Source organism: Mustelus asterias, chromosome 2 (assembly GCF_964213995.1).
Source record: "Mustelus asterias chromosome 2, sMusAst1.hap1.1, whole genome shotgun sequence".
NCBI lineage: Eukaryota > Metazoa > Chordata > Chondrichthyes > Carcharhiniformes > Triakidae > Mustelus > Mustelus asterias.
This window is the reverse complement of record NC_135802.1, coordinates 152,732,377-152,758,842: the sequence shown is the minus strand read 5'-3', so window position 1 is coordinate 152,758,842 and position 26,466 is coordinate 152,732,377. Positions and strand designations below refer to the sequence as shown.

The following is a 26,466-nucleotide window of genomic DNA, read 5'->3' as shown; positions in this document are numbered from 1 at the left end:
TCCCCTCACGACAAACAATCATTGTCCCTTTGCCATTTCTGGTACCCAAGAACTGGAACCCACCCAATTAGTGTAAGAAGAGGAGGAGGTAGTAAGTGATGATGAACAGATACCATTACTTGAGCTTACATTCGCAGTCACCAGTTCAGGTATTGACATTGCAAGTATTTTAGAGGCCAAGATAGAGGCACACAATGAGACACTGAGCATAACGGCACAGGAGCCAGAGCAGGAGGAAAGGATAAAGCAGGTGCCAGCTTACTGGAGGGAGAGGTCACACACTAGTTTTGCTGTAATGGTTCACGCTACAGTTGGAGGTTGATGGGCATATATGACCAAATTTTTGGTGCATTGAAATGTCAAAGAACGTGGTGTTGTCCAAGGTCAACTTAGTACAGGGTTTTCCTAAAGCTTTGAACCCATCCTTCCTAACAGGGAATGGGTGGTCACTTCTATTAGCATACCCCTGAAACCCACCATGACACAGCTTCCAATGGCTGATCTCTCAGCTTTTATTGCAGCACAAGCAACTTCGAAAGGTTTGAGGGTTTTTTCAGAATTATGAAGGGGTTTTGGGAAGAGTGGACAGAAAAAGACTACTTTCTCTGCTAGATAATCAACAGTGAAGGGTAATTGATTTAAAAGGATCATTAAGAGAGCAAGTAAACAGGTACTGAGAATTTTTTTGCAGAGGAATACTGGAGCTTGAAATGTTTCAAACATACGAGTGTCGAATCAGAGAACACTGCATCTATTAAGGAAAGAACTGAACAAATGTTTGAAGCAGAAAAAGGGTCATGGGGAAAGGGAGAGGCTGTGGGATTAATCTTGGATTGCTCTAGTGAAGAGGGGGTATCGACACAATGGGCCAAAAGGCTTCTGTGCCTTAAACCTTTAAGGAACTACACATGGAGCTGATTTTATGGAATCAGTCTTAGGATGCTTGTAAAATCTGAGCTGTAATCACACTGGATGTGTGACTTTGTTTAGGGAAAATATTTACTCAATGGAAGTCAAAAGTTAAAATAAAATTATTCTGGTAACTGAAATGAATAAAATAAGAACAAGTGATTCTGCATTTTCAATTCCTTGTCACTCAATAGAAGACAGAAAGATTTATAATGTAATCAGTTAAGTGGAGTTGACAGCTTACGGAATTCAGGCAGTAGGGAATTGTGAAAAAATGTTTGCTACTTGACAGGATTAGATTTGTCCATTAGCATGCAGTACATTAATGATAACAAATGTCTCTTCACACAGCTACAGCAGAAATGCAGTAATTGGAATTTATGAAATTAAAGCAATTGCATTTATTTTTTAAAAAAATCAGTAAATACATTTTCTCCTTAAATCTACCTTCAGCTGATAAATTCCATGTGAATAATAATTATTAGACTAATTAGACTTCTACTAGCTTACCGCAGAAACCTAGAAGATCATTTTTAAAATGCAGCAATATCTATTCAATAAAATAAAGCATTCCATAATTTAGTTTATTTTTACTGTTATATGGAGGGAGGTACGGTTAACCTGCACACCTTTTTTCTTAAAAAAAGGAACAGTTATCACATGTAAAACACACATTCAGGGGCAAGGCCATTGCTAAGAAAATGGTTAGTCCAACAAACTTAATAACAAACAGAGACAGGTACTGATAATAGTAAAGGCATTTAAAGCTGTAATCTAATCTCAGGGTTCAGAGGCTGCTATAAAAACTACATTTATCCTTGCTGTTTAGGTTGTAACCTGAACCCCAAGATTAGATTAGATAAACCATCTGAACACACCGTAGTAACCATTCTATATTTATCCTCCAGATTTGTATTTTAAAATAAATCACATCAGGAAAATTCCATTTCTGTATTTAGCATTTTAAGTTCTCTTTTGCATTTGAAATATTAAAATTTAAAAGATCAGCATGAGGACTTAATGTGTTCATGTCACCACTCTTGCCTCATTGATATATTGCTAACAAACATTACTGGCAGAAACTACATGTAAACTCGTTGAACTTATCAACTCAAGAAACTGTACTACTGCCAATTAGTCTGGCTACTGCCCAACCAGTTTCCATCCACCAGCCTCTAACTGACTGAACTTGTTCCCAGATTGACCAACTTCTTCCTTAATTTCACTCACTCCCTCCAAATAAACAGTGTTGCGACAGAGGCATGCCTGGATCCTAGTTTGCCTGCCTTTTTGTGGGATATGTGGAACATTCTCTTTCAATCCCACTCAGACCCCTTCCTTCACATCTTTTTCAAGTACATTGATGACTACATCAGCGCTGTCTCATTGTCAGCCCACTAACTTCTACAACTACCTGGCTAGCACTTCCTCACAAACTGTTTCCTGCACGAACTCTTTTCCATTCGTCCAGTTTCTCAGCTTCCATTGCTTCTTTTCTGATGGTGCTAACTTCCACACTAACACCTCAGGATGTCTTCATTTTACCTCAACAAAATTTTTCCAACCACCATGGTTGACAGTGCTCTTGACTGTGTTTGTGTCTTTTCATTCTATTCATTTCACCAATTTTTGCTTTCACCCCTTCCCCTCCTTCCTGAAACCCCTTGCCCTCAACTTCCACCCCTCCCAGATCATTCTCTGCCAACTCTAGGATGATACCAGCAGCAAGCACATCTCCTCTTCCCCTTTCTGCATTCCAATTCCGTCTCAACATGTCATCCCAGCAGCCCCACCCTGTCCCAATGCAAGCAGAAGCCCTTAAAATTTTCTCTTCTTATAATTATGCCATTACATGATTAAATCTGTCTCCAAAGCACACTCAGGCGTTGAATTCCAAATCCTAACAACATGCTGTTTAGAAAAGCTTTTCCTCAGGATACCATTGGTTCCTTTGTCAATCACCACCTTAAATCGATGTCCACTGATTCTGTCAATGGGAATGTTTTTTTCTAACTACTCTGTCTTGACCCTTCATGATTTTGAACACCTCTATTAAATCATCTCTAAACCTCTCTTCTCTACAAGAACAACTCCAATCTATCCTTGTAACTGCAGTCCCTCACCTCTGGAACCATTCTCATAAATCTTTCTTTCACCTTCTCCAATGTCTTTACATTCTTCCCAAAGTGTGATGCCTATAATTGGACATAATACCTCATTTGAGACAGAGCCAGTGTTTTATAAAAGATTGACCATAACTCCCTTGCTTTTATACTTTATGCCTTAACTCATAAAGCCAGGAACCTTATGTCACTTTCCCAATTTATCCTGCCACCGTCAACTATGTGTGCACATGTACCTCTATTCCGGCTCTTATACTTCCTTTGACATTGCCTCTGTCATTCTTCCTACCAATCATTTCACATTTCTCTGCATTAAATTTCAATCACCACTTGCCTGTTCATTTAAAGTCTATCACTCAGCTTCTTACAGTCCATGATACTCCCAAATTATGTGTCCTGCACACCTAAATCTAGATGATTAATGTAGATCGAGAAATCTAGTTGATTAATGTAGATCAAGAAAGAAAGACGCTCCACCACACTCCCACTCTGTATACTTTCTTTCAGCCTGTAAAGTGGTTTATCACTACTCTCTTTCTTGTCACTCAGTCAATTCTGTACCCATCCTGTCACTATCCCTTTCATTTCATGAGTTTTAATTTTGCCAACTAACCTGATATGTGGCACTTTATCAAATACATTTTGAAAGTTCATGTGTACCACATTGTGCTCATCAATCCTCTCTGTCACCTCAAAGAACTCAATCAAATTAGTTAAACAAGGTTTGTCTTTAACAACTCCATGCTGGCTTTCATTAATTAATTTTGTCTTGCATCATTGTTTCTAAAAGGTTAAACTGACTGGCCTGTATTTCCTGCGTTTATCTGTTTTTTTTTAGAAACAACAGTACCATATTTGTCATTCTCCTCTGGCACCATCCTAAGGAGTATTGGAAGATTATGGCCAGTGTCTCCACAATTTCAACTCTTACTTTCCTCCTTTCCTTCAGATACATCTCATCCAGTCCAAGTCACTTATCAACATTAAGAATAGCCAGCCTTTTTATTATTGCCTCTTTATCACCTGTTAGCCCATCCAATGTCTCAAATACCTCTTTCCACCATGACTTTTGCAGCATCTTCTTCCTTGGCAAAGACAAGTGCTAAGAACTCATTTAGTACCCCTACCATGCCCTATCCGTCAGTGTAAATCTACTTTTTAGTCCCTAATTGGCAACAACCCATCTTTCACTTTTTATATGACAATAGAAGGCTTTGGAATTACCTTTTATTTTAGTTGCCAGTCTTTTCTCATAATCTCCATTTACTGCTCTTACATTCTTTTTACTCCACCTCTGAAATTTCCATATTTAGCCCAGTTTTCACATGTATTAACATCTGTCATGTGCACCTTTTTCCTGCTTCATCTTACTCTCTGTCTCTTTTGTTATCCAGGAGACTCTGGCTTTGTTTGTTCAAACTTTCCCCTTCTTGGGAATGTATCTCAATTTAGTGTTTTTTTAATGGGATTCTGTCCTAATCTATTTATGGTAATCCAACAACATAGCATCTTGCCAGGGTGATTAATTGGGTTTGAAGACAGATTTGCAAACTTTGTTATACAGCAAACCTTCATCATTAACACTGGCATCCACCTGACAATGTGGAAATTTGCCCAAGTATGTCTTGCACACAAAAACACAGAATAAATCAACCCAGCCAATTACTGCCCCACCAGCTTATTCTCAATCATGAGTAAAGGTGATGGTCATCAGGTCATCAACAATGCAAGCAGCATTAGCTTAAAAAGAGCCTGCTTACTGATACTCAGCTAGGGTTCCAACAGGTACACTTAGCTCCATACATCATTATAGCCTTGGTTCAAACATGGCCAAAGAGCTGATCTTCAGAGATGAAGTAAAAGTGACTGGACATGTCATTAAGGCAGCATTTGACTCAGCCCAAACTATGGTTATCAGCGGAAAACTCTCCGCTGTTTGGAGTTATACCTAGTGCAAAGGAAGATGGTAATGGTTGGAGGTCAACCATCTCAATTCTAGGACATCACTGCAGGAGTTCCTCAGGATAGTGTCCTAGGCTCAACTACCTTCAGCTGCTTCATCAATGGCCTTTTTAATATCATAAAGGTCAGAAGTGGGGTTGTTCACCGATGATTGCACAATGTTCAGCACCATTCATGACTCCTTAGATACTGAGGTAGCCCACGCCCATAAGCGTTAAGACCTGGAATATATCCAGGCTTGGGCTGACAAATGGCAAGTTACAATTTATGCCACACAAGGGCCAGGCAATGACCATCTCCAATAAGAAAAAAATCTAACCATTGTCCCATGACATTCGATGGTATTAACATTGCTGAATCCCCCACTGATATCATCCTGGAAGTTACTATTAACCAGAAACTGAACTGGAATAGCTTCATACATATTGTAGTTACAAGGACAGGTCATAGGCTAGGAATCCTGCAGCAAGTAATTCAAGTCCTGTCTCCCCAAAGCCTGTCCACCATCTACAAGGCACAAGTCAGGAGTGTGATGGAATATTCTTCACTTGGCTGGATGACTGCAGCTCCAACAACACTCATGAAGCTTGGATAAAGCAGCCCACTTGATTGTTTATGGGTGGGTGCCATTCACTCCCTCCACCACTGACACACAGTAGCAGCACTGTACCTTCTACAAGATGGACTGCATCACTTCAAGACTCCTTTGACAGCACCTTCCAAATCCATGGCCACTACCATCTAGGACAAGGGCAGCACATCACTTGACGCTTCCCTCCAAGTCACTCACCATCTTGACTTACAAAGAACAAAGAACAGTACAGCACAGGAAACAGGCCCTTCGGCCCTCCAAGCCTGTGCCGCTCCTTTGTCCAACTGGACCAATCGTTTGTATCCCTCCATTCCCAGGCTGCTCATGTGACTATCCAGGTAAGTCTTAAACGATGTCAGCGTGCCTGCCTCCACCACCCTACTTGGCAGCGCATTCCAGGCACCCACCACCCTCTGTGTAAAAAACCACCCTCTGTGTAAAAAACATCCCTCTAATATCTGAGTTATACTTCGCCCCTCTCACCTTGAGCCCGTGACCGTCACTTCTGATCTGGGAAAAAGCTTCCCACCGTTCACCCTATCTATCCCCTTCATAATCTTGTACACCTCTATTAGATCTCCCCTCATTCTCCGTCTTTCCAGGGAGAACAACCCCAGTTTACCCAATCTCTCCTCATAGCTAAGACCCTCCATACCAGGCAACATCCTGGTAAACCTTCTCTGCACTCTCTCCAATGCCTCCACGTCCTTCTGGTAGTGCGGCGACCAGAACTGGACGCAGTACTCCAAATGTGGCCTAACCAGCGTTCTATACAGCTGCATCATCAGACTCCAGCTTTTATACTCTATACCCCGTCCTATAAAGGCAAGCATACCATATGCCTTCTTCACCACCTTCTCCACCTGTGTTGCCACCTTCAAGGATTTGTGGACTTGCACACCTAGGTCCCTCTGTGTTTCTATACTCCTGATGACTCTGCCATTTATTGTATAACTCCTCCCTACATTATTTCTTCCAAAATGCATCACTTCGCATTTATCCGGATTAAACTCCATCTGCCACCTCTCCGCCCAATTTTCCAGCCTATCTATATCCTGCTGTATTGCCCGACAATGCTCTTCGCTATCCGCAAGTCCAGCCATCTTCATGTCATCCGCAAACTTGCTGATTACACCAGTTACACCTTCTTCCAAATCATTTATATATATCACAAATAGCAGAGGTCACAGTACAGAGCCCTGCGGAACACCACTGGTCACAGACCTCCAGCCGGAAAAAGACCCTTCGACCACTACCCTCTGTCTCCTATGGCCAAGCCAGTTCTCCACCCATCTAGCCACTTCTCCTTGTATCCCATGAGCCTTAACCTTCTTAACCAACCTGCCGTGTGGGACTTTGTCAAATGCCTTACTGAAATCCATATAGACGACATCCACGGCCCTTCCTTCATCAACCGTTTTTGTCACTTCCTCAAAAAACTCCACCAAATTTGTAAGGCACGGCCTCCCTCTTACAAAACCATGCTGTCTGTCACTAATGAGATTGTTCCGTTCTAAATGCACATACATCCTGTCTCTAAGAATCCTCTCCAACAACTTCCCTACCACGGACGTCAAGCTCACCGGCCTATAATTTCCTGGGTTATCCCTGCTACCCTTCTTAAACAACGGGACCACATTCGCTATCCTTCAATCCTCAGGACCTCACCCGTGTCCAAAGAAGCGACAAGGATTTCCGTCAGAGGCCCAGCAATTTCATCTCTCGTCTCCCTGAGCAGTCGAGGATAGATGCCATCAGGCCCTGGGGCTTTGTCAGTTTTAATGTTCCCTAAAAAACCTAACACTTCCTCTCTTGTAATGGAGATTTTCTCTCACGGGTCAACACCTCCCTCCGAGATCCTCCCGGTTAACACGCCCCTCTCCTTCGTGAATACCGATGCAAAGTATTCATTTAGGATCTCCCCTATTCCCTTGGGTTTTAAGCATAATTCCCCTCCTTTGTCCCCGAGAGGTCAGATTTTCTCCCTGACAACTCTTTTGTTCCTAACGTATGAATAGAATGCCTTAGGATTCTCCTTAATCCTGCCTGCCAAGAACATCTCGTGACCTCTTTTTGCCCTTCTAACTCCCCGTTTGAGTTCTTTCCTACTCTCTGTATTCCTCCAGAGCTCCATCTGTTTTCTGTTGCCTGGACTTAACATACGCCTCCTTTTTCATTTTAATCAGATCCTCAATTTCCCTGGTTATCCACGGCTCTCGAATTCTACCTTTCCTATCTTTCCTTTTTACAGGCACATGCCTATCCTGCAGCCTGATCAATAGTTCCTTAAAAGACTCCCACATGCCAGACGCGGACTTACCCTCGAACATCCTCTCCCAATCAACATCCACCAATTCCTGCCTAATCCGGCTATAGTTAGCCTTCCCCCAATTTAGCACCCTGCCCGTAGGACAGCACTCATCCTTGTCCATTACTATCCTAAAGTTAACAGAGTTGTGGTCACTATTTGCCACATGTTCCCCTACCGAAACTTTGACGACCTGACCGGGCTCATTTCCCAGAACTAGGTCCAGTATAGCCCCCTCTCTAGTCGGGCTATCTACATACTGTTCCAAAGAACCTTCCAGTACGCATTTTACAAATTCCTCCCCGTCCGGACCCCCAGCTCTAAGCACTTTCCAGTCTGTGCCAGGGAAATTAAAGTCCCCCACTACAACAACCCTATTTTTTCTGCACCTATCCAGAATCTCCTGACATATCCTTTCCTCCACTTCCCGTGGGCTGTTGGGTGGTCTGTAGTACACCCCCAGCATAGTGACTGCACCCTTCCTGTTTCTGAGTTCCACCCACAGCGACTCAGTACATGACCCCTCTAAGTTGTCTACCCTCTGCACCGCGGTAATATGCTCCTTAACTAATATCGCTACTCCCCCACCTTTTTTAGCCCCTCCTCTGTCTCGCCTAAAACACTTATACCCCGGAATATTCAGCTGCCAGTCCTGTCCTTCTTTTAACCGGACTTGGGCATGTATCGCCATTCCTTCATTGTCGTTGGGTCAAAATCCTGGAACTTCCTCCCTAACAGTGGGTGTACCTACACTACATGGACTGCAATGATTCCAGAAGGCAGTTCACCATCACTTTCTCAAGGACAATTAGAGATGGGCAATAAATGCTGGCCTAGCTAGCAACACTAATATCCCAAGAATCAAACAACAAAAATAATCAATTAGATCATCAGGAAATAAAGAGGAAAAAATACAACATGAAACTAGCATACATTATGCACCTCCTGACAGCTAGCAACGAAGCGGTTCTGGCAGGGGCCGAGGAGCAGTGCATTAAACTCTTTGTAAAGAATCCGATCTCCAATGCCTAACATATTTGAATTCCAATGACAATCCAAATACGCAAGCTCTTTAATCCATAAGCATCCCTCTGAAACAGATACTTAGCTTGTAAGCATGAAACCACAAAAGAAATGATAGCTCCATATATATCAAGCTGTCAAATGTCCCTTTTAACCTTAGATTTATTACGTTTTGATCCTTATTACTTTCCATGAATATTATTTACTATAACGCATGTTATCTTCCAAACTGGTATCAGATTTATTACTATATGACCTTTATACAAGTTCTCTCTCCATGTTACACTAAAGCTGTCATTATCAACAAAGCTACTTCAATTGGAAAGCCTGTAGAAATTTTCTTGCATGAGATGTCCAAGTTGAACTATCTCACCTTTATTCTGGAAAAGCAATCGACCTGGAATTTGCCGAAATGGGTATTTTGTGGTCTGCCTTGTTAATTAGATTTGCTTTTGTATGTTTGGGTTTTAACATTTTGCTTGAATAAAGTTGCTTGAAGTCTGAATAGATAACAGTTTTGAAGAGTCATATGGACTAGAAACATTATCTTGTTTCTCTCTCCACAAATGTTGCTAGCCTGCTGAATCTTTCCAGCATTTTGTGTTTTCAGTTCAGATTTCCAGCATCTGCAGTATTTTGATTTTATTTCTGTGCACCTGATTTGACATTGAATTCAGCCACTCTAATGCACCTTTCTACTCATTCCTTCTTTTTTAGTGTTTCAGGGTCCTGGTGAACAATTGGACTACTGTACCTTTTTAACAATGAGATTATAGGATTTAGAAACACTTAAAGCAAGGAGTGAGTAGAAAGGCGAATTAGATTCGCTTCAAGCTCCACATTCTCATCAGCCTCTGGGTAAAACAGGTTTTCCTGAATGCCCCATTTGATTTATTGGTGACTATCTTATGGCCTCTAGTTTTGATCTTTCCCACAAGTGGAAACAAAATTAAAAGTCTGCTCGAATAAAACTTATAATTTTGGAGACAGCTGAGGTCACTCCTAAGCCTTCTCTTTCCAAGAGAAAAGATTGAGGGAGGGGAAAAGAATTAGAAAGGAAGTGTTGAAAAGCATGGAAAAATTTAAGATTTGTCATTTTCAAAATACCCAACAACAATGGATAACTGAAAGAATGAAACTCCAGACTTTCATATAAGCAGTTGATCGGCTGCCCATCATCACACTGCTGAAAGGATACTTCTGCTGTTAATTACTGGACTTAATGCTCTGTGACAGGTTTAATGAACAATTAATGTGCAAATGCAACATGCAAAAAATCATGGAGAGGTTCAGGATAAAATGCTGGTTTTGTGAAGCTAACACTGGTGTAGCATAAATAATCTAATGGCTTGTGAAGATTTACAATTCACAGGGAACCTTTTGCAATTCCAGGAAAGTGTAACTTTGAAATGTATGGTTACTCAGTATGTAATTTTGTTAACGACAAAAGAAAAGAAGCAAACATCCTCCCATTTGTCAGTAAGGAGGGAATTCATCCTGAAAGTGCTTCGTACAGAGTTAGTTCTAATACCAGAGAAAATTCTCCAGCTAACTTCTGTAAATTTTGTCATTGAACTAAATTATTTCCTTTCATGGTCCGTAATCAACAGCCAAAGTTAGGTGATTAAAGCAAAACAATCTGCACTGGAGATGCTTCTAATTAGCAGTGGCCTTTGGAATGAGCATGTCTGGCTTGGGATATGGGCAGTAAAATGATAAATTTCCACCTGCAGGCCAAAGATTTAACAACAAAACACCCAGTGAGTCAGTCCTCAGTCGGTATATCATACTGGCCTCAGCATATTTTGGTGCTGTATTTCTTCCTTGGAATCCTAGTTTTGGCCCTATCCACTTCTACAATAATTATAGTACTATCCCCTACTGGCATCTGGCCACTAGATTCAGGACATTCTGTTTTCACAAGTTATGTTCTAAAGGGACTTACTCAGTCTCTTTGCTGCCATCCATAGAGCCGGCTTCTTTATCCTGTCCTAGTATATTGATCCCAAGGGAGTTTAAAGCACGTAACAGAATAGTTTCCATAGCCTCTACTGACAGCTTCTCAAGAACGATGACACGGCAGCGACTCAGTAATGCTGAATTAATCTGAAAGGAAGGGTTCTCTGTTGTTGCGCCAATCAGTGTGATTGTTCCACACTCGACGTGAGGCAGCAAAGTGTTCTTGAGGAAAAGAAAAGAAAGTTGTTACCACACAAGAGACAGAAAATGTAAGTTTTATTTTCCATGGTTTACAATTGTTTCATCCATAGCAAGCAGGAAACAGCTTAAATAAAAGTGATTAGGAGAAAATGTAAATTAGTCAAGCAAGAAATTCGACATACCAGCCTGTGCCAAAATTATACATCAAAAATGTTTCAGTGAAGTATTCAATCTGTATTGATTATTTAAATGGAATGGTTCTGATATCCTCAACAGGAGACAAATACTTTTCTTCTACTTTTGAAATGTGATTTGCAATATAAAACAAGTGTCTTAAAACACGTGTTCCCAAAGTTTTGGATAGCAAACAAATTTGCTTACCTGTTGTGTTTTATTGAAGTGGTGAATTTCATCAAAGAATACAATTGTTCTTCTTTTGAATAGCTTTCGTTCATTCTGAGCTTGTTTTACAACCTCTCGAATGACGTCTACGGATGCACTTGTAGCAGAAAGGCTGACAAATCTTGTACTGCTCTGCTTCTTACTGTTGCTGGCTAAAACATGGGCTAATGATGTCTGAAAAAGAAAGTTGCTTGTTTACAAAAGGTCTGTGCAAGTACTTTTTCATTTTCAAGCATTAGAGTGCAGTATTGATACATAATTAAAAGTGTATAATTCTAATCAATTACCTGAATATTAATGGAAGGAGTTGAGCGACAGATTTTGGGGGGGGGTGCAGCGTCAGCTGACAAGGCTGAGACCACAGAAGCCCTGTCAACTTTAACAACAGGGTCTCATTTAAATAAAATGCTGCAGTCTCCTGCCTGATGGATCGAAAGCCATGTTGACAAGTGAGAGCTCAAACAAGAAATACGAGACCACAATGGATCTTGCCAATTGAAGGAGAAAACTTGTTAAATGAGGACGAAGATTTCCTTGAGGCTTGGAGGAGCATTCTTGCCCCATAAGGAAACCAGGAAAATAATTTTATACTGATCTTCAGTACCTTTTCTGGCCCAAGGTCTGACTCCTGGCAGATTTTGCCTGACATTGCAAACCAGTACTTGATGACATAATTGGACCCATTTGCTTATTTAAAATAGGGCCTCACTTTCTTCCTCACCTGCTCAAAAGAACAGGATAATATGGTGACACATCAGGAAGTGAGATCAGTGGTGATAACTGACATCCATTAATCTAAACTTTAAAAGATTCAATGGACAAAATGGCCTCCATCTGTGTTATACAATTGTGTTACTAGTATGCAGCTAGGAAGTGCATAGTGGGAATTCTGATACAAGGCTGGGCAGGGCCCAAAGGATTTTTGCCAATTGATTTTAAAAAGTAATGAATTCCAAATGGAAGGTCAAAATGTCAGAAAGCACAAAGGGTTGTGGAAAAGTGGAAATCTGGAACCCTCTCCCCAAAATAATTATTAAGATGAGGTCAATTAAATATTTCAAAACTGAGAATGACACATGTTCGTAATGCAAGGGTTATGGGACTGATTAAGGCAAGTATCATAGAATAATATAGCACAGAAGAGACCATTTGAACTACTGAATCTTTTGACGAGGTATCTAGGCATCTAACTGAACAGTGGGGCACCTCAAAGGGCTGAATGACCTAATTGGTTTCTATGACAAGTTACTGAGTTTATCACAGAGCTGAGCATAGCTCCAGCCACAGAAACAAGAAAATCTCCACTTGCTTAGTGCATTTCCACATTGGCAAAAATTAAAGGAAAAAAGTTAGCTACAGGACAACCAACTGAATGTATACAGACACTGGAGACTGACTGAACTGTGAATGATAATGATGCAGTTGTCCATGTTCAATTCAGAATGAATGCAATCAGCCAAATCCTCCCTTAGTACCCCAAAGAAAGGAAGTCATGAACGAACAAACCAAGAAATCCTTTACACCGCGGAGAAAGAGAGATTGGTCTGGTGAATGGTAACATAGACGCATGCTGCTATCTGTGGCAGTGATAGAGAATCCTTCATCACAACCATCAGAACTGGGCTTTTTAGACACCAAACAAATTAGTCCTGAAATCTGACTGCGCCAGCAACACCTCTTGCAACAGATTTCTCTTTTCTGCAGGAGGGAGAATCCCTGTCCGTTCAGTTTTTCTAGACAGCACTATTGAAAATCACATGGAATTTCATGTATTCTTAAGTAAGAAACAATTGCAGTCGAGTGGATTCACGTCAGGTATGCCTGTCACTGACCAAAGCTTGAAACTTATCATCATGAACACAAGAGAATACAAAAATCATTGAGGCTGATGACATCAACGTCAAGACGGCATTTGACATGGTGAAATGGAATTTAATTAGATTATTTCTAAAATGTGTGGTGCTCCTGATTAATTCGTCCAATTTATTTGACTTCTACATAAAAGGTGCAGTTGCGTGCACGAGAACCACTAACAGTGTCTTCTTCGAAATTGGATGTGGAAGCCAACAAAGATGCATCAATTCTGACCCCGATCTGCTAGCAATGGTTTAGATGATGGAGTGTATTGTTGGATCATTTCGACTATATAGATAATGTTGCCATTCCTGCGGTACTGGTAAACAGGATAGATCAGAGACTGAGTATTCTCAAAAGTGAGGTTGATTTATTAGGCCCTAAACTGAACTGGCAGAAATGTGCAGCATATCTGTGTTGCAAATCCTCAAGCTTTCACCACTGTGAACGACAAAACCATCAAAATAGTTGACAATTTGAACTACCTTGAGAGTTTGATAGGCAGCTGATAGAAACCACTGAAGTAAATATACACCAATGAATAGAAATCCTACAAGCCGTTACATGATCTCTTGATAAGACAACAAGAGTCAGGAATTCAAATAGCAACCAAACTCAGATTGTCTTCATATCCTTGTCTTAAAAAAGCAAACACTGTGAAGAGAGCCCCGCAAGTATCCCAGTCAAAGTTCCCTCCACACTGGCACAGACACAGAAATTGATCAAGAACCATTTGGATCTATTAAATAATGAGGGCTTTCAACAATGCATGTCACTATAGACAACAGAGAAGGCGGAAAATGTTATATACGTCACTACACCCAAATTATTGAAATAGGGGATCAGCAGTAGTAATTTCAAGAATTTGAGTTTTGAGAAAACATTTGATTAACACAATGTGTGTAATGAGTCTTCCTAGCAATATATTGCAGTTGTAAAGGAAGTGTAAAGCAGCAGTGACTACTGCAATATGGATGGCTGCTCCAGAACAGCAACAATGCTGGTATCTTCCTGGCAATCTGGAAAATTGTCTAGTTATGTCCCATCCACGAAAAGGATAAACCCAACCCAGCCAATTACTGAAACATCATCCACTATTGATCATCAGTAAAGTGATGGAAGAGATCATCAACAGTGCTATCAAGTGGCACTTACTTAGCTATAACCTGCTCACTAATGCTCAGTTTGGGTTCTGTCAGGACCACTCAGCTCCTAAGCCTTATTACAGCCTTGGCTCAAACATGGACAAAGGAACTTGAGTCAAGAGTGACTGCCCTTGGTGTCAAGGCAGCACTTGACCGAGCGTGCATCACTTACAAAATGCACTTTAGCAACTCACTCAGACTCCTCCAATGGCACCTTCCAAATCCATGGCCCCGACCACCTGGAAGGACAGGAACAGCAGATGTATGGAACTCTACCTGCAAGTTACTCTACAAGCCAAATGCCATCCTGACTTGGAAATATATTGTCTTTCCTTCACTGTCATTGGATCAAAATCCTGGAACTCCCTTCCTCACAGCAAAGTGACTGTTCCTTCAACACATGAACTGCACTGGTTCAAGAAGGCAGCACACTTCCACCATCTCAAGGGGCAACTGAAGAGGTATTAAGTGTGTCCTAGCCTGGGATACCCATAATCCATCACCAAAATCATGCTACCATTTACACCAGTGGGATCTTATGGCCCCGCTGACAGTGCACCCCCACCGCAGGTTTCCCGACAACGCTGGGTGCCTTCAACGGGAAACACGGTTAACAACAGCAAGCAGCGCGCCACCTCCCACCGCTGTGAAACACACCACGGAAGGGGAGGAAAGTCTTGGTCCATGAATGAATTTTTAAAAAAGTTTCTGACAAAAATAATCTTCAAGTGTTGGTCAGGATATAAGCTTAACCATTCATTTTATGATACCACCATCATCCTCTTTCACCCCCAAGTTATTTTCTCAATTCCATTCAGCTCCACCCCCAATCCTATCTCCCTGGTTCACAAAGGAAGTTTGACCAAAAAATGACTTATTCCTTCATTAGCTTTCACCAACAGTACCTTGTCACTCATACTATGTACATGAAAGCAACTGAGTGACAACTCCAGCATTTTTCTCCACCCTCTGCGTCTCTCCCACAACATAGTTGAGATTAGGAATTGCTGATTAGAACATAGAACATAGAACATAGAACATTACAGCGCAGAACAGGCCCTTCGGCCCACGATGTTGCACCGACCAGTTAAAAAAAAAAACTGTGACCCTCCAACCTAAACCAATTTCTTTTCGTCCATGAACCTATCTACGGATCTCTTAAACGCCCCCAAACTAGGCGCATTTACTACTGATGCTGGCAGGGCATTCCAATCCCTCACCACCCTCTGGGTAAAGAACCTACCCCTGACATCGGTTCTATAACTACCCCCCCTCAATTTAAAGCCATGCCCCCTCGTGCTGGATTTCTCCATCAGAGGAAAAAGGCTATCACTATCCACCCTATCTAAACCTCTAATCATCTTATATGTTTCAATAAGATCCCCTCTTAGCCGCCGCCTTTCCAGCGAAAACAATCCCAAATCCCTCAGCCTCTCCTCATAGGATCTCCCCTCCATACCAGGCAACATCCTGGTAAACCTCCTCTGCACCCTCTCCAAAGCCTCCACATCCTTCCTGTAATGTGGGGACCAGAACTGCACACAGTACTCCAAGTGCGGCCGCACCAGAGTTGTGTACAGTTGCAACATAACGCTACGACTCCTAAATTCAATCCCCCTACCAATAAACGCCAAGACACCATATGCCTTCTTAACAACCTTATCTACTTGATTCCCAACTTTCAGGGATCTATGCACACATATACCTAGATCCCTCTGCTCCTCCACACTATTCAAAGTCCTCCCGTTAGCCCTATACTCAACACATCTGTTATTCCTACCAAAGTGAATTACCTCACACTTCTCCGCATTAAACTCCATCCGCCACCTCTCGGCCCAACTTTGCAACCTGTCTAAGTCTTCCTGCAAACTACGACACCCTTCCTCACTGTCTACCACACCACCGACTTTGGTGTCATCAGCAAATTTGCTAATCCACCCAACTATACCCTCATCCAGATCATTAATAAATATTACAAACAGCAGTGGCCCCAAAACAGATCCCTGAGGTACACCACTTGTAACCGCACTCCATGATGAATATTTACTATCAACCACCACCCTCTGTTTCCTATCCGCTAGCCAATTCCTGATCCAATTTCCTAGATCACCCCCAATCCCATACATCTGCATTTTCTGCAGAAGCCTACCATGGTGAACCTTATCAAACGCCTTACTAAAATCCATATATACCACGTCCACTGCCCTGCCCCCATCCACCTCCTTGGTCACTTTCTCAAAAAACTCAATAAGGTTAGTAAGGCACGACCTACCTGCCACAAAACCATGCTGACTATCACCTATCAATTCATTACTCTCCAAATAACTATAAATCCTATCCCTTATAATTTTTTCCAACATCTTGCCGACAACAGAAGTGAGACTCACCGGTCTATAATTCCCGGGGAAGTCTCTGTTCCCCTTCTTAAACAATGGGACAACATTCGCTAACCTCCAATCTTCTGGTACTATACCAGAGGCCAACGACGACCTGAAGATCAGAGCCAGAGGCTCTGCAATCACTTCTCTTGCCTCCCAGAGAATCCTTGGATAAATCCCATCCGGACCAGGGGATTTATCTATTTTCAGACCCTCCAGAATATCCTGCACATCCTCCTTATCAACTGTAATACTGTCTATTCTACTCCCTTGCAACCCAGTGTCCTCCTCAGCTATATTCATGTCCCCTTGCGTGAACACCGAAGAGAAATATTGGTTCAATGCTTCACCAATCTCCTCCGGTTCCACACATAACTTCCCTCTGCCATCTATAACTGGCCCTAAACTTGCCCTAACCAACCTTCTGTTCTTGACATACCTATAGAACGCCTTAGGATTCTCTTTAACCCTATCCGCCAAAGTCTTCTCATGTCCCCTTTTAGCCCTTCTAAGCTCGCTCTTCAACTCCCTCTTAGCCAATCTAAAGCTTTCTAGTGCACTACCCGAGTGCTCACGTCTCATCCGAACATAAGCCTCCTTTTTCTTTTTAACCAACAAAGAAACTTTTTTGGTGCACCACGGTTCCCTAGCCCTACCAATTCCTCCTTGCCTGACAGGGACATACCTATCACAGACTCGCAGTAGCTGCTCCTTGAAAAAACTCCACATGTCGGACGTTCCCAGTCCCTGTAATCTCCTAGTCCAACCTATGTTTCCTAATTCTCTCCTAATAGCCTCATAATTACCCTTCCCCCAGCTAAAACCACTGGCCCGAGGTTCATGCCTATCCCTTTCCATCACTAAGGTGAACGTAACCGAATTGTGGTCACTATCACCAAAATGCACACCAACTTCCAAGTCTAGCACCTGGTCTGGCTCATTTCCCAGCACCAGATCCAATATAGCCTCACCTCTAGTTGGCCTGTCTACATACTGAGTCAAAAAACCTTCCTGCACGCTTTGAACAAAAACTGACCCCTCTAACGAGCTAGAGCTATAACAATTCCAGTCAATATTAGTCAAGTTAAAATCCCCCATAACAATTGCCCTATTACTATCACTCCTAAGCAGGATTGACTCCGCAATCCTTTCCTCAACCTCTCTAGAACTTTTAGGAGGTCTATAAAAGACTCCCAACAGGGTGACCTCTCCTCTCCTATTTCTAATCTCCGCCCATACTACCTCAACAGATAAGTCCTCATCAAACCTCCTCTCTGACACTGTGATACAATCTCTGACCAATAATGCTACCCCTCCCCCTCTTCTACCTCCTTCCCTACTTCGACTAAAACATTTGAACCCCGGGACCTGCAGCATCCATTCCTGCCCCTGCTCTATCCATGTCTCTGAAATAGCCACAACATCGAAGTCCCAGGTACTGATCCACGCTGCAAGTTCACCCACTTTATTGCGAATACTCCTGGCATTGAAGTATACACATTTCAAACCCTGCTCCACCCCACCTCTGCAATGCCGTGCATTGCAGTCCCCATCCATGCATCCCTCACTTTCAGCCCCACTACTCAGGATCCCTCCCCCCCCCCGAATCAGTTTAAACCTCCCTGCATGGCCTTAGCAAATTTACCCCCCAGGATATTGGTCCCCTTCTGATTAAGGTGTAGACCATCCTTCTCATAGAGGTCACACCTTCCCCAGTACGAGCCCCAATTGCTTAAGTACCTGAACCCCTCCCTCCTGCACCATCCCCTCAGCCATGAATTCAAACCTTCCCTCTCCCTATTCCTCTCTAAACTATCCCGTGGTACAGGCAAGAGTCCAGAGATAACCACTCTGTCAGTCTTGGCCTTTAGTTTCCACCCCAACTCCATAAATCCCTGCCTAATATCCCCTTCCCCTATCCTCCCTATGTCGTGTGTCCCCACATGTACAATAACTTGTGGTTTATCTCCCTCCCCCCTAAGAGTCCTGAATACCCTGTCAGACACATCCCGGACCCCAGCCCCTGGTAGGCAACACACCAACCCTGAGTCCCTACCTTTAGTTCCGACCCTCCTATCTGTCCCCTTAATTGTGGAGTCCCCAATCACAAGGCCCAGTCTTTTACAGCCCCTAACCACCTGAGCTTTCTCACTCGGCTCACCCCCAGAGATCTGCTCTCTATGCTCAGTTGATTCCTCCTCAACTGTAGCCTCCAGCACCGAAAACCTATTATGGAGGGGAACCGCCCCAGGGGATTGTCTTCCCGATTGCTTCTTACCCCTCCTCCTGGCATTGACCCAAGCCTCATTTCTAGGAGTTACTATTTCTCTATAACTCCTATCAACTTCCACCTCCGCCTCCCGAATTATGCGGAGTTCCTCTACCTCCCCCTCCAGCTCCTTTACACGCTCCTCCAGAAGCTGCAATCTAATGCACTTCTTACAACTAAAATCTCCTGAAACACTACTGGATTTCCTCACCACATACATCCCACAGGAGATGCAGCATACTGCCTGAACTGCCATCCCTGAAGCCATTACCAGCAAGAAAAAAAGAAAACAAAAAACTTCCCCACACTTATAATTAGGTTAGAGGAGGATGGAAGGGTGGGATCCTCTACCAATGTAGAGGATCGGGTATCTCCTCTGCACCAATTTATAGGGCTAGGGGCCCGAGAGAAAAAAAAACTACTACTGTGTGAGAATTAGTGTGAGAATTTATTGACAAACCTCAAATCCTTCACATTATGATGCTGCTCAAAACTAGATTTTAATTAGATTGACCAAGTCAACCAAATTAGACATTTTGAATGCCTTCCATTTGGTCTGAGTTAGAGACAGTAAGAAGTTTAACAACACCAGGTTAAAGTCCAACAGGTTTATTTGGTAGCAAAAGCCACACAAGCTTTCGAGGCTCTGAGCCCCTTCTTCAGGTGAGTGGGAATTCTGTTCACAAACAGAACTTATAAGACACAGACTCAATTTACATGAATAATGGTTGGAATGCGAATACTTAAAACTAATCCAGTCTTTAAGAAACAAAACAATGGGAGTGGAGAGAGCATCAAGACAGGTTAAAAAGATGTGTATTGTCTCCAGACAAGACAGCCAGTGAAACTCTGCAGGTCCACGCAACTGTGGGAGTTACAAATAGTGTGACATAAATTCTGATTCTAGGATCGCATGATAAAGACTCAGGAGGAAAAAAGCAGAAATATTTATGTGAAATAGTGTGACATAAACCCAATATCCCGGTTGAGGCCGTCCTTGTGTGTGCGGAACCTGGCTATCAGTTTCTGCTCCGCGACTCTGCCCAAGCCGTCAGGAGGTGCGTCAACACCAAATTCATCAGCCGCACTCACAAGACAGCCCCGAACATCACCCAAGCACAACGTAACGCCATCCACGCTCTCAAGACCAACCGCAACATTGTCATCAAACCAGCAGACAAAGGAGGGGCCATCGTCATACTGAACAGAACGGATTACTGCAAAGAAGTGTACCGACAACTCAACAACGAGGAACACTACAGACAGTTACCTGCAGATCCGACCAAAGAACACACCCGTCAACTCAACACTCTGATCAAGACCTTTGATCCGGACCTTCAGAACACCCTCCGTGCTCTCATCCCACGTACTCCCCGCGTTGGAGATCTCTACTGCCTCCCGAAGATACACAAGGCAAACACACCCGGCCGTCCCATCGTATCGGGCAATGGGACCCTGTGCGAGAACCTCTCCGGCTATGTCGAGGGCATCCTGAAACCCATTGTACAAAGAACCCCCAGCTTTTGTCGCGACACGACGGACTTCCTACAGAAACTCGGCACACATGGAGCAGTTGAACCAGGAGCGCTCCTCGTCACAATGGATGTCTCAGCACTCTACACCAGCATCCCCCATGACGATGGCATTGCTGCAACGGCCTCAGTGCTCAGCGCCAACAACTGCCAGTTTCCAGATGCAATTTTACATCTCATCCGCTTCATCCTGGACCACAATATCTTCACCTTCAACAACCAGTTCTTCATCCAGACACACGGAACAGCCATGGGGACCAAATTTGCACCTCAATATGCCAACATCTTCATGCACAGGTTCGAACAAGACTTCTTCACCGCACGGGACCTTCAACCGGTGCTATACACTAGATACATCGATGACATTTTCTTCCTTTGGACTCATGGTGAACAATCACTGAAACAACTCTATGATGACATCAACAAGTTCCATCCCACCATCAGGCTCACCATAGACTACTCTCCGGAATCGGTTGCATTCTTGGACACGCGCATCTCCATTAAGGACGGTCACCTCAGCACCTCACTGTACCGCAAGCCCACGGATAACCTCACGATGCTCCACTTCTCCAGCTTCCACCCTAAACACGTTAAAGAAGCCATCCCCTACGGACAAGCCCTCCGTATACACAGGATCTGCTCGGATGAGGAGGATCGCAACAGACACCTCCAGACGCTGAAAGATGCCCTCATAAGAACAGGATATGGCGCTAGACTCATTGATCAACAGTTCCAACGCGCCACAGCGAAAAACCGCACCGACCTCCTCAGAAGACAAACACGGGACACAGTGGACAGAGTACCCTTCGTTGTCCAGTACTTCCCCGGAGCGGAGAAGCTACGGCATCTCCTCCGGAGCCTTCAACATGTCATTGATGAAGACGAACATCTCGCCAAGGCCATCCCCACACCCCCACTTCTTGCCTTCAAACAACCGCACAACCTCAAACAGACCATTGTCCGCAGCAAACTACCCAGCCTTCAGGAGAACAGTGACCAAGACACCACACAACCCTGCCACAGCAACCTCTGCAAGACGTGCCGGATCATCGACACAGATGCCATAATCTCACGTGAGAACACCATCCACCAGGTACACGGTACATACTCTTGCAACTCGGCCAACGTTGTCTACCTGATACGCTGCAAGAAAGGATGTCCCGAGGCATGGTACATTGGGGAAACTATGCAGACGCTGCGACAACGGATGAATGAACACCACTCGACAATAACCAGGCAAGACTGTTCTCTTCCTGTTGGGGAGCACTTCAGCGGTCACGGGCATTCGGCCTCTGATATTCGGGTAAGCGTTCTCCAAGGCGGCCTTCGCGACACACGACAGCGCAGAGTCGCGGAGCAGAAACTGATAGCCAGGTTCCGCACACACAAGGACGGCCTCAACCGGGATATTGGGTTTATGTCACACTATTTCACATAAATATTTCTGCTTTTTTCCTCCTGAGTCTTTATCATGCGATCCTAGAATCAGAATTTATGTCACACTATTTGTAACTCCCACAGTTGCGTGGACCTGCAGAGTTTCACTGGCTGTCTTGTCTGGAGACAATACACATCTTTTTAACCTGTCTTGATGCTCTCTCCACTCCCATTGTTTTGTTTCTTAAAGACTGGATTAGTTGTAAGTATTCGCATTCCAACCATTATTCATGTAAATTGAGTCTGTGTCTTATAAGTTCTGTTTGTGAACAGAATTCCCACTCACCTGAAGAAGGGGCTCAGAGCCTCGAAAGCTTGTGTGGCTTTTGCTACCAAATAAACCTGTTGGACTTTAACCTGGTGTTGTTAAACTTCTTACTGTGTTTACCCCAGTCCAACGCCGGCATCTCCACATCCTGAGTTAGAGAGTCAGTCATAGAGTCATGGAATGCCAACCATTCACTGAACACTTAGACCTATGGTTCGATCAAACATTAGCTAGGATATTTCTGGGGGAGTACTTCACAAAGATGGTTGCAGTTCTCGCCCTTTGAAATATTTCCTTCAGATTGCTTCATATAATCCTCAGCTTTTGAAAAGCAATGGGTTACTGTAAAAATAAACAAACTGTAAACACAGACAGTATCCTTAATGCTAGATATTTCCATTGTTTAATGCCAATGGAATATCTAACTATTTAAAAACCAGAGTTGGGCATTGGGAATAATTAAAATTATATGGTGAGTATATGAACATGTAATACAATCCTGAATACTAAAGCTTAATGGGACATTTAGATCATACCTGTTTTAAAAATTACCTTCTTTAACATAAATCTTCACCTGACTTAGATTTTTAAAAATATAAAAGGACACTATTCATTTATAATTTAGCAGTAACGAGTGAAAAACTTCAAGCGTTTCTGTATCCTTATATCAGTAGAAATGGATTGAGCATCTGTGGTTTAAAGTATATAAATACATCAACAACACCTATTAAAATGATAAAAATTAAAATGATAAAAATAAGCCCCATGAAACACATTATTACTGCAAGGCATCATGTTTTGACTACATTCTATCAAACATGGCCACATAAAAATCAGCTGTGCAAAAAAACTTAAAAGATTGTCTGCAAGTACATTTAAAATATTCCTCCAATTGTTCATGCTTAACACCTATATTAAATACAGATAAAATATGGATGATAACTTGATTACTGTTAATTCTATGAAGGGACAGAAAAGCAAAACTTCAGTATAACTGTTAGACAAATCACACAATGAAGATTGCTACCTTAGTTACTGCTGGGTTTCCTGCAATCATCTATATTATTCATTTTATTAGACAGGTACTAACATCTTGCTCTATTTTAGTACGTTAGTTTTGGCACTGACTACCACCGTCAATTGCTTAATGACCGCTAATGTGTGACAAGAAAGTTTTACATGGAATTAAAGCCATTCAGTATAACTGGCACAAACCAGTATTTATCCTCCACATGAGTCTCTTCCCATCTTATTTTATCTAACCCCATCAATATATACTTCTATTCCTTTCTTCCTCATGTACTTATCTACTTTGCCTTAATTGTCTTCACTACTGCATGTGATAACAAATTTTACATTCTAACCATTCCATAGACAAAGAAGTTTCTCCTGAATTTCCTATTGGATTTATTGGTGACTATCTTGTATTTATGACCACTCCCCCGCCCCCAACCCCGTTTTGGATTCACCCATCTCTATGTCTGCCCTATGAAATCCATTAATAATTTTTTTAAACTCACTCTGTTGGGCTACCACTCATCCTTCCCTTGTGTTTAAAGAAAAGAGCTCCAGCTTGTTTAGTCTTTCCAAGTAGTTATAACATCCCAGTTCTGGTACTACCCTTGCAAATCTTGTTTGCATCCTCTCAGTGCTTGGTGACATGGAGACCAGAAATGCACACAATATTCCAAATGGTTTTAACAAGATTCTTTTTAAGAAGTTTAACATGGCTTTCTAGCTTTTGAATAGTATTCCCATAGAAATGAACACCATGGTTTTGTGTGCACTTTATAAATCAATCCCAGTTCTTGTTATTTTGCTTCTTTGCAATGGCTTTGTTCCTACTTTTAATTATTTGTGTCTCTGTAACTTTATAACTTTATAATTCCCAAGGATGATTGGTCTTTTTATTCCTCCTACAAAAATATGCACCACCATACGCTAATCTAGAGTGAAATTAATTTGCCATTATAAACACCTATATGATGACTGAATGCTTCAAATTTTGTCTTTGGCGTATATTAAACAATTACATAATTCTTCCAAAAGGAAAAAAGTAACCAAATCAATCATTGTAACATTAACTAGTGATAGCATAGTTGGAGTGATAATAAAATGGGCAAAAATGGCCTCCTTCTGCACTGTTGGGATTCTCTGAATCAAAGCAATTGATATATTTTTCCTTGGTAAGGCTATTGAGAGCAGAAGGCAGCCATTCGGCCCATCGAATCTGCACCAACTCCCCGACAGAACATCATATCCAGGCTCACCCCCCTGCCCCATCCACGTAACCCTGTGCATTTACCCCCTAATCTTGGGACACTAAGGGACAATTTAGCATGGCCAACCCACCTAACCTCCACATCTTTGGACATGATTAAGTCTTCACGTTGATTGGATATTATAATTAAGCAAATGCGTGATGGTAGTGATTAGTGTTTAACATTTGTATATTATATGCATGATGTAACCTCAATCCAGGTGAGGGCATCTGGTTAGATGCATTGGCCATGCTAAATTCTCCTTCAGTGTACCCAAACAGGTGCTGGAGTGTGGCGACTTGGGGGATTTTCACAGTAACTTTATTTCAGTGTTAATGTAAGCCTAACTTGTGTCACTAATAAATAAACTTTAAAAACTTAACAGCGCCCATGGGCGCCCCCATCACCATACTTACTTTACCACACCCTGGTGGACCCCACAAGATGATGGATGGGATTTCATGCGATTCCAGCAGAGTCCTCAGGAGGGTATCTTCACCCAGGACCTTGTTTTGCCCGATGAGTTCGGCCAAGGCACTGGGCCTCATGATCTCCGCCAGGGGCTTGGCCTCCAGTTGCTGCAGCGACACCGCTTTCCCCCGCTCCTCCTGAGGGCCGGGGGCCGGCGACCGTTGGAAGAAGGTGGCGGTTGGCGAGGCGGCCCCGGGCCACGTTCCATCGGCCCGCGCGGGCCCTGGGGAGCTGCAACTGCTGCTCCTGCTCCCATTGTCCTTAACGGTGGCCCTGCTCTCGCGCCCTCTCCCACCGGGCAACGTTCCATCGGCCCGCGCGGGCCCTGGGGAGCTGCAGCTGGTCCTGCCGCTAGCTGCAGCAGCCTCGCGCCTGCTCCCCCCGGGCAACGTTCCATCGGCCCGCTCCGGCCACAAGCGCGGCCTCTTGCTGCCGGGTTCCCCTTCGTCGTCGCCGCCGTCGTCGCTACCACCGCATTCCACAGCCACCTCCTCTCCTCCCTCAGTGTCTAGCTTGAGACCCAGACACCGGTCCAGGTGAGCATTGATGCTGGTACTCTGCATCTCCTGTGAGCAGACGGGACATTGGACCACCTTCTTCCCCTGCCTCTGATCCGGCGCCATTCCCCTTCACCCTGAACATCTGTCCAAACACCACAACACTTCCTTTACCCCTCCCCCTCTTTTTTTTGTCCTGTATTTTGCTCACTTATTCATATGTTTTGCCCGCGGACACTCCATCCGCTTAATTTCTCCAGAAAAGAAACACAACTTTGGGGAGAGTTTTCTGACTGATTCCTCAGTTGCAAACCACTAAAATAAAATGTCATGTCCCTTGGGCAAATTCACGCAAGAAACAGTACTTTTCACTGTACAGTAATACATGTGACACTAATAAATCAAAATCAAACTGTACAACACAATATTCAACATTGAGGGAAATTTGCAGATGCATTGTCAGTAGGATGGAATTGGGGTATATTTAAACCATTGGAAATCGATTTTGAGCTTAGTATGTAACCTACTTGTGCATCTGGACTGAAGTGTAATTTAGCCAGTAGTGTGAACCCAATCACTATCATTAAATTGCATTATTTGGGTAATTTATCAAAACGTGCAAAATTATGATCAATACTTTTATTGCAGTCCCGCTGGTTAAATGAGTAATCAATAAAAATAGGATCGTTGTCACTGCAAAGACAGGCTGAGGGGAGACCTGATAGAGGTCTACAAAATTATGAGAGGCACAGACAGTGTGGAAAGTCAAAGGCTTTTTCCCAGGGTGAAGTGTCAATTGCAAGGGGGCACAGATTGAAGGTGAGAGGGGGAAAGTTTAAGGGAGATGTGTGGGGGAAATTTTTCACGCAATGAGT

The 26,466-nt window shown here is 43.1% G+C and overlaps 1 protein-coding gene across 2 annotated transcripts in view; it reads right to left on the bottom strand.

The window, feature by feature from the left end:
• Window positions 1–25,752, bottom strand: part of wrnip1 (WRN helicase interacting protein 1) — a 52,458-nt gene extending 26,706 nt beyond the window's left edge. Inside the window, exons 1-4 of one of the 2 annotated variants that reach the window (XM_078198606.1) lie at window positions 25,326–25,752; window positions 25,040–25,295; window positions 11,459–11,653; window positions 10,863–11,098 (exon numbers count right to left, since the gene is read on the bottom strand). In XM_078198606.1, the coding sequence (XP_078054732.1) occupies window positions 10,863–11,098; window positions 11,459–11,653; window positions 25,040–25,295; window positions 25,326–25,717 (1,079 nt within the window). In that variant the 5' untranslated portion in view covers window positions 25,718–25,752. Of the gene's footprint in view, window positions 1–10,862; window positions 11,099–11,458; window positions 11,654–25,039 lie in introns of both variants that reach the window. The other variant, XM_078198597.1, reaches the window with a different exon arrangement.
• Between the last annotated feature and the right edge of the window lie 714 nt (window positions 25,753–26,466).